The 14,351-nt window shown below is 31.2% G+C and overlaps 1 protein-coding gene across 2 annotated transcripts in view; it reads right to left on the bottom strand.

Annotated features, from left to right (window-relative positions):
- Positions 1-14,351, bottom strand: part of LOC139491829 (NADPH oxidase 2-like) — a 38,722-nt gene that overhangs the window by 11,427 nt on the left and 12,944 nt on the right. Inside the window, exons 6-13 of one of the 2 annotated variants that reach the window (XR_011656649.1) lie at positions 13,232-13,378; positions 12,626-12,762; positions 11,830-11,978; positions 10,336-10,436; positions 9,881-9,961; positions 7,005-7,149; positions 5,369-5,461; positions 2,642-2,776 (exon numbers count right to left, since the gene is read on the bottom strand). Coding sequence is in view for 1 of the 2 variants with exons in the window: in XM_071279715.1 (XP_071135816.1) it covers positions 2,642-2,776; positions 5,369-5,461; positions 7,005-7,149; positions 9,881-9,961; positions 10,336-10,364 (483 nt within the window). In the remaining variant the exon portion in view is untranslated. Of the gene's footprint in view, positions 1-2,641; positions 2,777-5,368; positions 5,462-7,004; positions 7,150-9,880; positions 9,962-10,335; positions 10,437-11,829; positions 11,979-12,625; positions 12,763-13,231; positions 13,379-14,351 lie in introns of those variants that run through there. The other variant, XM_071279715.1, reaches the window with a different exon arrangement.

The following is a 14,351-nucleotide window of genomic DNA, read 5'->3' as shown; positions in this document are numbered from 1 at the left end:
GGATCAAAAATCGAAGCACACACTTTGTGCAGGATAATCTAAGGAACAATCATGCTAAGTTTCATTCAAATCCATTCAGTAGTTTCAGAGGAGAAGATGTTTGAATAAATTTTAACGACGACAGACGACGACGACGACGACGGACGCCAAGTGATGAGAAAAGCTCACATGGCCTTGTAGGCCAGGTGAGCTAAAAAACTAAGTACATGTTTAGATTCAGCATATCAAAGAACCCGAAGGATTCAATTTTTGTAAAAATCAAACTAAGTTTAATTTTGGACCCTTTGGACCTTAATGTAGACAAATTTAAAAACGGGACCAAAAATTAAGAATCTAAATACACAGTTAGATTCGGTATATCAGAGAACCCCAATAGTTCAATTTTTGATGAAATCAAACAAAGTTTAATTTTGGCTCCTTTTGGCCCCTAATTCGTTGGGACCAAAACTCCCGAAATCAATCCCAACCTTCCTTTTATGGTCATAAACCTTGTGTTTAAATTTCATAGATTTCTATTTACTTATACTAATGTAATGGTGGGTTACCAAGAAAAATGCTTATTTGGGCCCTTTTTGGTCCCTAATTCCTAAACTGTTGGGACCTTGTGTCAAAATTTCTATTGACTTATACAAAAGTTATAGTGCGAAAAACAAAAGTCTTCGGACGACGACAAGAACGACGACGACGCAGACGACGACACCAACATGATACCAATATACGATTGCGGTTGTATAAAAAGCACTTCACATAAATATTGTTGACTATGTACTAGCAACCAGCTTATGGCATATTTTTATGCATTTGGTGCAATTGCAAAATAAGCAAAATTAATCCTGAGTTCGCACATTTTCATATGCACTATTAGTACATGTCCTTAACAAATCAATTGTGAAAGAATATGAATTTTTGTTTAAATAAAGTATTTCATATTCCTATACATCAAAAGCTCATGCCGAGTAATCCTGATGCATTTTTTTTGTTTAAAGAATATTTTAATTCAGCTTTTTTTGTTAAACCCTAGAGGATATTTGAAAGATGAGAAATTGGTCTTTTTTTTTTAAACAAAAATACTTTTTTTTTCAGAAGTATACCTCTATGTAAAAGAAAAAAAGACAAAACATTTATTATAGAAAAAAGTCACAACATAAAAAACAGTAGTATATATCAAAACATTAATTGATTGACTTTAGAGTACAATACTTCAATACAAACTTACCAGGTGTCGTATTGGAATGTACAGGAAATTAAATTCTATAAGCAAAGATGCTTTGAACTTTCTTCTAAACTAAATATTTTAATACTTAAGGGGCTCCGGATACCCGACGAGGAAAACCTTGGTAGTTAAACCTTAACCGAAACTCCCAAAAAAATAAAAAATATCAACATAGAAGAAAATATCAAATTGAACAAAATAGAAATCAAAGAGTATGTATTAGTATATATAGGATTGGTTCTGGACTCATAATTTTTCATTCTTTTTTGTATAGCCCTAAGGGGTATTTGAAAGATGAGGAATTAGTCTTTTTATTTTCAAAACAAAGATACTCTTTTTATCAAATGTATACCTCTATGTAATTAAAAAAAAAAAAAAAAATTCATAGTATAAAAAAATATACAACTATTTACATGTATCTTGTTTTGGTTTTTTTTATTTCTCACTTATTCTATCAGTATGTATTGTTTTGTTCTTTTATAAACTCAGAAAAGTAATGAAAACTTTTGACTAATGAAATAACAGTATAGGGGGATAACTGAGACAACTTTCATCCATCAGTTGGAGATAAGGCTTAGTTGGTATCAATTATATTAATCATATTTATTTAAATTCTCGTCACAAGCTTGATTAATTTCTATAATTTGTTTATTTTTTTTACAAAAATAAGTCATGGAAAAGGAACAATAGAACAAGTATTTGCTTCTGGTACCAGTGATTTTGCATGTGCTTTTTCACCATTTACCAATCAATTTATAATATTATCAAATTATTTCTTATCAAAGTTGTTACTTAATTCTTTTACAGAAAACAAAGTATCTAAATGATATTTTAGATGAAAATGGAGAAAATTTCACAAGATGTAAAAAAGTAAAATTACAAAAATACAGAATGCACAGGAAAGTCCCTAATCAAATGACAAAATCAAAAGCTCAAACACAAAACAAATAGGAACAAACAAACTTGACACTGTGGTAGCATCATGAGAAACCTCATGGACAAATTGAAGGATTTGGAACAATGCCTTAGATTTTAAACATTCATAAGAAGTACAATATATATATGATGAATTTGTGTACAAAACTATAAAAAAAAATTACAATATACAGAAAATGACACAAACAGTGATGCTCAAATCGAAATATTTATAACGCCAAACAAGTACAAAGTTGAAGAGCATTGAGGATCCAAAATTCCAAAAAGTTGTGCCAAATACGGCTAAGGTAATCTATGCCTGGAATAAGAAAATCCTTAGTTTTTCGAAAAAAATTCAAAGTAAACCCATACCATTACCTTGGACAGTGGTAAAACAATAAAACATAAGAGAAAAACTATGTTCTGGTATGCTTTCACTTCTATTTTTGAATAGCTGTACAAAAAACAATACTTTAGATGATGCGAACTAGAATTCTTTAAAAGTACACTTACAGATGTCAAAGTAAATGGATGCCATTCAAGTTTTGATATGCTGGGACAATGTAGAAATATATACTGTCCTGGTAACATCTTAAATCCTTTCTTCTGCATTCTTAACTGGTATACCCTTGACGGATGCTTTACTACCTGAAATCAATAATATTCTAAGTTATAATGCTCCTCTCATTACATGTCTAAATCAAAGAGCTGAATAGCTCTGAGGGGAAAGACAGCCCTTGTTTCTATTTCATTTTTTTTTTGGGGGGGGGGGGGAATTTTTGATAGTATTCATATAAAGAATGAAAAAAAGAACAGCTAGAACATGTAGAAAGGTTGACAATATTGAAATCAATTGTTGTTAAATGTAATTTCGTTTCTTTAGTTTAGGATTCAATTTAGACCAATGGAAGAGATCTGCATCTTCTAAATCTAAACATTCAATTAAAGTTGATAGTTAAGTATCTAAAATTCAACTAGTTGAATTCTGTCATTTAACAACAACTACAATATTTTTTGAAATCTTAATAGTGTACGACTGAACTGCAGGCTAGGGCCATTTTCCATTTTTTGTGACAGTACTCTTAAGATTTTTTCTTTTTTCTTAAGAAAGTTAGGACTAAAAAATCTATTCAGATTTTCAGTTTTAAATTTCCATTGATAAAGTTCCCAGTTACAACTCTCATCACAGGGATACAGGTACTAATAAAAAAAACAATATGATTGATGTAAACTGTTTGAAGCTTGTTTCAAAATCTTACATTTTGAAATATTTGTAAAATTTCATGAATAAATAGGTTTAAACTACAAAATGAAACATTTGTATTTTTTTTATTTTGTTACCATTACAATGATTATGTTGGTACACAAAATTTAGTTTTAATGGAAGACTACTTATCATATACTAAATGTCACATTTTAAGTGTTTATTTTAGTGGATAATTACTCATGAATTGAGGTGCTCCTGAATTGGAGGAAGATTCTCAAAACAGAGTTTCACAGAAAAAAATGAAAAAAATCGTTTCTCTCCCCAATCTCGTGTAGCCCCTCGGACTTTGTTTTCTTTGAAAGTTGTTCCTACAAATTAAAGTATTGCATGTTAATGTTTGAATCATCTACAGCAAACATAATTATGTTTAAATTTAACAAATACCATTTTTTAATTAGTGCACAATCTTTGAGAATGATTTAAATAACCAGTGAAGGATATCCCTGCTTCTGCGTAGTGTGGCATTCCAACAATGACGTCACTATAAAATATAATGTAGGTTGGATATATTTAGAATATCTCGTTATACTGATTTTTCCGGATTGTAAAAGAAACGTAAATAGTGTAAAGGAGAGCTCGATATACGATAATTTCGAGAGAAACAGAAGGGAAATGTGTAAAAAAGTGTTTACAGTCAATCTATTCATTTGTGTCTCCCCATCTCATCAATCTCAGTCAGATTTGTTGGGGGGTTTTCCACACTATAAACACAAAATGAATGATGTGAGGGAATGTCACTCTGGTCAACCCCATAGGGGATTGACGGCTTGAAGCCGTCTTTCCCCAAAAACTATAACCCCAGACTATTTTTAATGTAATATCACATGGACATATCTAAATATTTCATATATTTCACATTAAACTTATGCATGTTAAGGGGACACTCTCACCTTGACTGAAATTCATTTGGCTCATTAAATTTTCATAAAATTTTGTCAAAATATTAACTTTGATCCTTTGAAAAAAATATAAAAAAAATCAAAAAAATTGAACCAATCACTTTCTGGGAAAAATTTCATTGGATGTAAGCAGTTTGACCAATGCTAAATTTGATCCTTGAGAAGCTTAATATTTCCTTAACAATACAACGTGATTAAAAGGTAAAGCTGATTTTACAGAGTTTTCTCCCTGTAGTGTATGGTACCACCTTAATTGAAAAATATATCATCTTGACTTTCAACATTGAAAATTCTTATTTTCAATACAAAAAATAACTTGAATTAATATTTATTTCAAACATGGTTCATTATAGTTCAGAGTTTCTCTTTTTTAATATAGATGAGACCTGTTTGAATGGTTTTACATTTTTGAGGCCCTTTATAGCTTGCTGTTCTGCGTGAGCCATTAGGCTCCTTGTTGAAGACTTTACTTTTACCTATAATGGTTTACTTTTACAAATAGTATCTTGGTTGGAGAGATGTCTCATTGGCATTCAAACCACATCTCTGTATATCTATTATATACCTATAGCCTGGTTTCATGTTATGAGATACATTGTCCGTGTATACTTTTTCTTTTGTTAAGTCAACATGATAATCAAAAGTTTGATCATATTTGGTATATATATAATAATATAAGCTTGCATTGGTTATTATGATGTATAGAAATTTTGGGCAGCATTTGAGGCATTTGATTTTTGAGCTTGTTCAGTACAATGTTTAAAAGTATGGAGCACAGCTCAAAGTACCAGTATGTGATTTAAAAGCTTGATCATTACAAGGTATAAAAATTTGTAAACAGAGCTGATGGCATGTGGGTTTTTTAAAGCTTTTCAATATAATATATAGAAAGTTTGCTTCAAGGCTCTATACATGTGTATTTGTGAGTTTGTTACAAAGTTAAAGGTACCAGTATGTTTTTTTTTCAAGCTTGCTCATTACAATTTATAGACAGTGAATGGCAGAGCTGATGGCATGAGGGATTTAAAGCAAGTGTTCAGTAAAAGGTATGAAAAGCGTTTTGGCATAACTTACTTTGGTGATAACAACTCGTTGCTGACTTCTCACAAATCTTACAATTCTTTCTATTATGTAAATAACCATAGGTCCTATTGTCCACATCCATGCCTACAAATACATAAATCAATATATATATATATATCTATAAAAAAAGTAGGGTTTTGAATAAATTCTCCTATTTTAAATATTTTTTTTTGTTTTTACTTGTTAAAATGTTAAAAAAATAAAGATTGAAGTTCTTGAAGCAATTTTGCATGACCAATTAATGTTCCATTGTTGAGGTTAAAGATAACAAATTAACATTCAAACTCATTAGTTGAAAATAAATTGAAAACTCCAATACATAAAAAGAAAAAAAAAACAAGCGATGTATGAAATATCACTGATACAATTATTTCTGTAAATTTACAGTTCATATAATGTCCAAAAAAATGAAATCCTAAGATTATCTATCCAAGACATACAGATGGCACAAATTTTTACTTTTTTCATTTATGATTTTCTGAGCTCTTTCAATATATTATCAGCACAGGAGATGTGACAACTGGGCTGATAATAATACTTCCCATTTCAGTGCCATCAATTCATCTATAGGCAAAAAAAATTTATCAAATATACATTATAATTTAGTAATCCAAACATGCCTTTAATCTACATACAAAGCATTCCTTGCCGATGAATTTGAATGCTAAAACGGAAAAATCTGTCCATTCATTTAATTTTAGTGAGAAAGAATTTTTTGTGGATTAAGGAAAACTTGTATTTTCATGGATATTTTAATTTGTGGTTTGGCCAAAGTCTGCATAAATTTCTTAGGAAATTTGTATATGAAAATTCATGTTTCCCTGGAAGTCCAAATAATTATGACGTCTTGGAAGGCTTTTTTAAAGTTTTGTTATGACACCAACATGTCGATTTAAGGCTTCAAAGAAAAACTAGATGTGTCTAAGCGACACGAATGGCTCCGTCTCAAAAAGTTGAAAAATCTGCAATTTCAATAACACATGTGGACACAAACATGATGCTAGTCTCATATATCAAAAGATAGCTCAAAATCTTGAGGCGTATAGAAAAATGTCCATATAACTGTGATTTTCAACAATTTATCAAAGTCCAAAGCCCAAAATTATAGCAAAATTTAGCCGAGCAGAATGAAACTTAAACTTGATTTGTAACTAATCTTGGTTAACTCACATACCTAAAATCATCCTAATATCTGAAAGCGTTTAGAAAAAAAGTCCATATAACTGTGATTTTCAACAATTTATCAAAGTCAAAAGCCAATAATTTCGGCAAAAATTAGCGAAGAAGAAAAAAAGTTAAACTTGATCTGTAACTCATCATGGTTAACTCACATACAAAAAATCAGCCCAATATCTAAAAGCGTTTAGAAAAAAACTCTGTATAATGGTTTCTTGCGGAATGACGGAATTATGGAATGACGGAAAGACGGAAAGCTGACAAGGGTAAAACTAAATGGCACCGACAACTTCGTTGCAGGGCCATAAAAATATAATAGCCTTTCAAGATGTCATAATTATTTGGACTAGGTTCCCTGGTAACCACAAAATCCTTGAAAATCGGTTTCCATCGATAATAATAGTGACTCCACAGCATGTTTCTCTCGTAGGTGGGCGGGTTGATTTCTTACCTTTGCTGATATTCCCTCAAACTCTGGAATAGGACATCGCATTTGTCCAGATAAATCCCTCTTCCCCCAGTTGGATGGGTTGGCAGAACAATTAAGTGGATTATGCTGCATTACACTGGCAGGTGTTTGTCTTCTTACGATACCTCTATAAAATAGAAAAAAGTAGAGTAAAAATGGAATTTATAAATTATAACATACACAAAGTACATCAAATACATATATAAAATATTGAACACCTGCACAAACTGACAAAAATGCAAACAATAAAAAGATTGTCTACAAAATTTCCAACTTCTGCACATTATCATTGTACATGAAAAATGTAGTGAGACATGTATGTTTAGTTTTTTAACTTGTATTTTTTGTTATCTTTTTTTAACAAATATCAACACAAAATAAAATGCTTCGCTGAGCACAGCCTGATACCACAGCAGATGTCGAACCCTGTACAGTTGGGACAAATTTGGACACAATATTCAAGCTTGATACTGTATGTTTGGGGCAATTACCCCCAACCTCAATCTCAGCCTTTCCTTTGTGAAAAGGAACCTTGTGGTACAATGTCAGAGAGATCCATATACTTACACACAAGTTATTTCTGGAAACTACAAAAATGCTAGTTTTTGGCCCCTTTTTAGCCCTTAGTTCCTAAACTGATGGCAGCATAACCCCAAAAATGAATCCTAACCTTTTACTTGTGGTATTAAACATTGTGGTACAATTTCAGAGCAATCGAAATACTTATACACAAGTGACTATCCTGAAACTAGAAAAATTCTTGTTTTGGGCCCCTATTTTCTAAATGGTTGGGACCATCATCCTTAAATTATATCCCAACGAAAAAAATGTTTGCAGTTGTATAAAAACATAACATAGTCTTCCATAGTACAGATAATGACCTGGCAATAAACAAAAACACATTTATAATTTCAGTAGTCAAAAAATGTTTGCACTCTCATAAATTTAAAAGGTTTCCAATTTTTGCCTTAAGTATAGGACTCTGGTAATAAATGCAGGCAGTGATTTCTGAATTTACAGTAGTTACCTCTAAAAGGTTTGTTTGATGGCTGGTGTTTATAACTTTTATCAATTTAGAATATTTCTAAAACCAATTTACTTTTTCTGGTGGCGTTAATATTTTTTGCAACTGAACTAAGTGCTGTTTCTATAAATAAGCATCTGCTGTGATGCAAGTTTAATTAATTTCGTTTAAATTAACCAACTTGTATATTGCTCTCTCTCCCAAAATTATTTTCTTAATTTGTGTAAGTTTTAGTTAAATGTCATGACCTTTGTGACTGACAACATCATCCAAAAAAAATTGCATTTTCAGAAAAAATAATTTATTTTTCCTTTTCTACAACATAAAGTGTTTCATTTGATGACATCCTATTTAGCTTTATAATATATCCTGTTTGTATGAATATATTTATACATACAACAAGAGCTTTGTACTTAGTACTAACTACTTATGATTGTATTAAAAAGTTCTCCAGGATACTAATGTTTAAAGGTTAATAAAATCTGACTAAGTTTACTGAAGAATGATCTGTTTGATGGGATAAAGATCAAATTATGTTTTGTCTACTATTGAGGTCATTAAATAGGACACAATAATTGTTGCAAATGTATATCTTCTCTTAAACATTTGCAAAATCACTAAAAAAGTGTATCAATGAACATAAGTTATAAAAATAAGAAGATGCGGTATGATTGTCAAAGAGACAACTCTCAACCAGAGTATTGGATCAAATGACATAAAAGTTAACAACTATAGGTCACATTACAGCCTTCAACAATGAGAACATTTTTCCAAAAACACATACCACATATAAAAGACCCTGTAATGCTCACAGTAAAGTCAGGAACCTTCTATAAAAGTTACCTATATTAAGCAAAAACTAGTGTTGTCATGTCACTTACTTTAGGTTGCACTAATGGATTTAGAATATCATTTCAAAGTTTATTTCTCTTATAAGCATGATAAGGTCATTTATCTTAGGTCGATTTAAGGCTGACCATTAAATTATGGCAAAAAATTAATTCAATTCTGGAAAAACAACTAACTAATTTTAAAAGTAGAAAAATACCCGGCAACTCAAATATATGTAAAACTTGACTTTTTCCTTATTTAAATGCATCAATCTAAATCTGAGATTCACAAAAAAAAGAAAGGGCTAATTGCAAAATAATGTATTACAGTACATATTTTTTTTTTAGTTTGGATGATAAAGTCAATGGCTTTCCCTGATAAAAAAAAAAATTTAGAACTTAATTTATATTTAGGTAATAATTTTTTCGTACAAAAGTAGTACCATACAAACTATGAAAATTTTAATTTAGCTGCAAATATAACTTATTTCATTTTTCATCTCCCATTAAAAATGAAAATAAGATGTTATATAATTCCAAATGACACAACTATCCACCAGAGCAGGGTTTCCAAGTCTCACACAATTAGCATGAGATTTACATGATTTCATAGATATAGGAAGATGCTTGATTGGCACCATCTTGCTTTGAACTACTGTAAATTCAGAAATTAATGCGAGGTTTTTATTATTGCGAAAAATGCGACAGAGTTGTAAACGCAATTATTTAAACTCACATTTTGAAATACTTTGTATGAATTAAACCAGATTTTTCTCAAAATCGTAATAATTAAAATCACATTTAAGTCAAAAATGACAAAATCGCAATAATAAATGCACACAATAATTTCTGAATTGTTTTTTCTCTTTGATCTTTACAATTTTGGTCAAATCTCATGGCAGTACTGACAAAGACCATAGGACAAAGAATATATGTTTCTTGAGGAGATTTCCAATGAATGAGTTGAGAAATAGGATATTTCAAATGATAATTATTATACTTACTCAAATCCATGTACAACCAGTCCAATAAAGAACAACACAAATAAATGATGAGTGAACCAAAATACTTCAAAATACGATCGTCTGAAATATTAAACAAACATAGATGTTATTAAATGCTTCAAAACATAATTATGTGACGCAGTAATGAAAGAAGTGCAATTTCTGATTAAAAAGATGGCACCCCCCCTTTTTATCCCTTTGAGTTAATTATAATTGATAAACAGTAATTTCTCAATGCTTCTGAGTTTATATTTCTAATCAAAATTAGAGAATGACTTACATGAACGTCATTATATCAATAACACATAGCTAAGAGGGTGATAGAGCAGATTGGTAACCCGAGAAAACATTGTCAAGCGAGGCTAGGCCACGGTTGACAGTGCTTTTCTAGGGGTACAAATCTGTTCTATTTGGTGGTACCATCTGTTCTGTAGTGTTATCAAATGAATACTGACCTAATGAGTTCTGTAGCTGCTGATACCATTATGATTAATGATAATGTAATAACTATTCCTGATACGCCTGCTAAAAACCTCAATGTTGCTAGAATAGGGTCCTAGAATAGAAACAGACACTGTAAAGTAAGAATTTAAGGCATGCATTTATTAGTACAAATCACTGAATACTGGTAAAAATGTAAGATCTAATTATTGGAATTGCAAAATGAAAATCATTTCTGAAATTTTCAATGCAAATCTTGATTGCAGTAAACCTTATTCTGTCCAAATAATATGAACAGTATTATAACATATAATATAACAGTAGAAAATTCAATAAAAAAAAAAAAAAAAAAAAAAAAAATCGGGAAAATTTTCCCGATATTTTCATTGTACTAATGAACTCAAAATCGTTCAATATTTTTTTGTCGTGTTTTTGAATTTCCGGATCTGCGCAGAAATCTACTTCCGTTTCCGGTCTTGTTTGCATGAGACTTTGAATAAAATGTATATTTATCAGTCTAAGAAAGGAACTCAATACTAATTCATTTTTAAACATTGTTTGTTATAAAAAAACAAGTTACCTGATGACAGCGTTTGTTTGTTTACATTGAATATGACATCATAACTTAAATAATGTCACAAATAAAATCCCTAACAACGGAACCAAAATCGGAAACGTTACGTTCTTTGTTTACATTGAATATGAAGTCATAACGTCACAACTTAATCCCTAACAACAGAACCAAAATCGGAAACGTTACGGTATTTCCGTTTCTCTTTTTAACACGTTTGATTTATAAAAAAAAACATACAGACTTCGTCCCCATTCACAGGTTATGCCTGCCTTATATTAGATTAACAAGATCCCAATAATTTCTATTAAAGTATATAGCATATATTATATGATAATAAATAATTTACTTACTTAATTACTTATTATAAGCTTTTTGTTCGATTTATATTTTTCAAGTAATTTTGATTGATAATGTTTTGTGGTATATATCTGTTATAATCAGCACAAAAATATATGATCACAATAATCTTTGCAAGACTCTTCTTAATTTGGATCAGGTTACAAGAAAGTATTACTTAAACTCTGGTTCAACCCATTTTATTTCAACATTTGAAAGGCCCAGAGCAAACTGCTGTGAGCATGTGACTGATCATAAGTTCACAGTTTTGTAAAAAATTGATCTCAAATTTCTGTTTTAACAGACTGAGTGTTTGAGTATCTGTAATAGCGTAGACACATGGTAATCTGCTCGTGGGTTGTCATGAGTTTATTATTAATTGGAACATGTAATGTCTTGTTTTCACTTGCTCTTCTGTTCTCCCAAAGCTTGTCTGTATTCCAACTTTTAAGTTTATTGGAATGGTAATGTCCAAAGTGGTAGTATAGGTTTTAAAATGGTGTTGAAATATAAAGAATAGGGAAAAAATGTGCTAAAAAATTCAATATTACAGAAATGGGGACATCCTCCATATTTCATTTAAACAAAGTTCTCATACCGTAGGTTCTCTGATTGGGTTGAGAAATATAGAAGAATTCCCACTTCCTAAGCCACTGAGAACTCGTAGAAGTTCTCTATCTGGTGTTGGGCTGTCATAAGCCTCAGCGTATCTCTCAACATTAAAAACGTGGGCACCAACATGAATTACTGTAAATATAAATGTATAGTGTAAATTCATTATTATTCTTTGGATACCAATTTTTGTGGATTTTATTGGTACAGTTGAACAAGGAAAAAAGAAATATTCTACAAAATATAAATTTTCTATAGGATTGTATGCATGTCAATTGTTGAAAACCAATTTATTGATCTCTAGATGTATCGTGGTTACATGTATTTTGGGGTTTCTGTCTCCTTGATATACAATTAGCTGTTACCCCTTTGGCGGCCATCTTGGATGATGGATCGGCTACAAATAACAACACTTGGTCAACACCTCATAAGGAACATTCATGCCATGTTTGGTTTCATTCCATTTAGTGGTTCTCTAGAAGAAGTCATTTGTATGCATTTCCCATAGGGTCCTATGTTAAACTAAGTCCCCCGCTGGCGGCCATCTTGGATGATGGATCGGCTACAAAGTAACAACACTTGGTCAGCACCTCATAAGGGACATTCATGCCATGTTTAGTTTCATTCCATTCAGCGGTTCTCTAGAAGAAGTTCAAAATGTAAAAGTTAAAGACGACAATGACGGACGACGACGACGGATGACAAACTCCAAGTGATGAGAAAAGCGCACTTGGCTCTTTTGGCCAGGTGAGCTAAAACTATTTTTGTTGAAGAATACTTACATATTGAGCTGTGAACATCTACATGCTAGTGTATACAGGACTTGACACAATGTAACTTCTCCATTGGTCTCATGTGTTATCTGTGTGAAAAGGTCCTGACTGTACTCTGCTGGTTTAATATCACCATTCTGTAGTGCCTGTCAATAGAAATAAACAGAATTGCTGTAACTATAGACTATAATCATGTCATTTTTAATGTCGGCCCTGGTATCATCCAGATACTATCATGTCAGCCCAAACCACAACTTAAGGATCTTACAGCAGTCCTTTTCATTTTCTGTTCTGTGAATTATTACGTCAGCCAATGAAATTTCAGCTTTCAAATGTTTGAATGTGTGTATTAATCCAACAAAACCAGAGGATCCTAAAAGGTCTTTAAAACAGAAAGTAGAATGAAGCTTTTCTGATCCTTGTAAGCTATTAATCAGATTGGGTCTTTTTATTGCTATATGTATATTGGCCAAGTCCTGTTATTTGCAATATATAACATTGTATAATAAAATCTCACAATAACTCCTGATTTAACAGTAATCTAACTATCAAGAGTCTTTTATAGGAAAAAACTTTTTTCATATATGGCATGTATGGACATAATGGTTTACTCACTGTTGACAATAGGTTAAGTGATTCTAACTCAGCCAGTATCATCCCAAGAGATCTGTATTCTAGAGATATGTTATATAGTGGTAGTAGGAAAGAGAAATCATGTTCTAAAGCCTCTCTAAACTTCTGTATTGCACACTGATGCTTTTCCTTAAAATAAATGAGCATGAAACTGTTGTTAAATATATAATAATTGCATACATTCAGATTAGACATGTAATTTATTAAAAGAGGGGTTGGGGAGGGTTGAGCACTCACAAATATGTTCAACCCAGCCACATTATGTATGTGCCAGACTCAAGTCGGTCGTTGTCCTTGATTGCTATCTGTCATATTTGTTTTTAGTTTTCTGTATTATCTGTACCCACAATACCCACAAAAACTGGTATCCAATGAATAATAATAATTGTGGAATGAAAAAAGGCAACCATGCCTGATGACGGCTCAAAAAGAATAAACTTTCAGCAAATCTTTAAAAAAAAGACGGATAAACTTTGATTATATATAAATATATCGTCTAAAATTCATTAGAGAAACAGATTCCAGCTCTATATTGTGTGTATTACGATATTTCTTTACTCTCAACAGTTAAATTTTAAATATTCAAAAACCTTAATTTTAAAATTTAACTGTTTTGCTTGGAGAAATGCTGTGACACACTTGATCTAGTGGTGGAATCTATATTTCTCATGTCAGGAGCCTCATCAGTGATTGTCCTTTGTTATAGTATGATGAATTGTCATTTTGGTAATTTGCTGTTATCAATTTCTTGCATCGCTTCGAGGGTACTTAACCATAAATATTTCAAACATTAAATTAAATCAGTATTTAATCTTTACATTTATAAGCCATGGGAGTATATTTTACTTGCTTAATGTCTACCATCAGAGAAAGAAATTGAGTTAGCTGTGTTGACACAGCAGGAGTAGACTGGAGTGCCATGTTGACCTTTAGATGTCTTTTAGTTTTTTGTATTGTCAGTTGTCTCTTTGACATAAACCTTACATCTCTTTTTCTTCATATAAACTTTGTCTTAATTCTGCACCGGTCATTAAAGGCAGGACAAAAATGCAGCTACACAGAAAATGAAAATATCGTTGTATAGGCAGGGTTGATATATAAT

This window comes from Mytilus edulis, chromosome 10 (genome assembly GCF_963676685.1).
Source record: "Mytilus edulis chromosome 10, xbMytEdul2.2, whole genome shotgun sequence".
NCBI classification, from domain to species: Eukaryota; Metazoa; Mollusca; class Bivalvia; order Mytilida; family Mytilidae; genus Mytilus; species Mytilus edulis.
The sequence above is the reverse complement of the archived record's forward strand: the minus strand, read 5'-3'. Positions and strand labels throughout refer to the sequence as shown.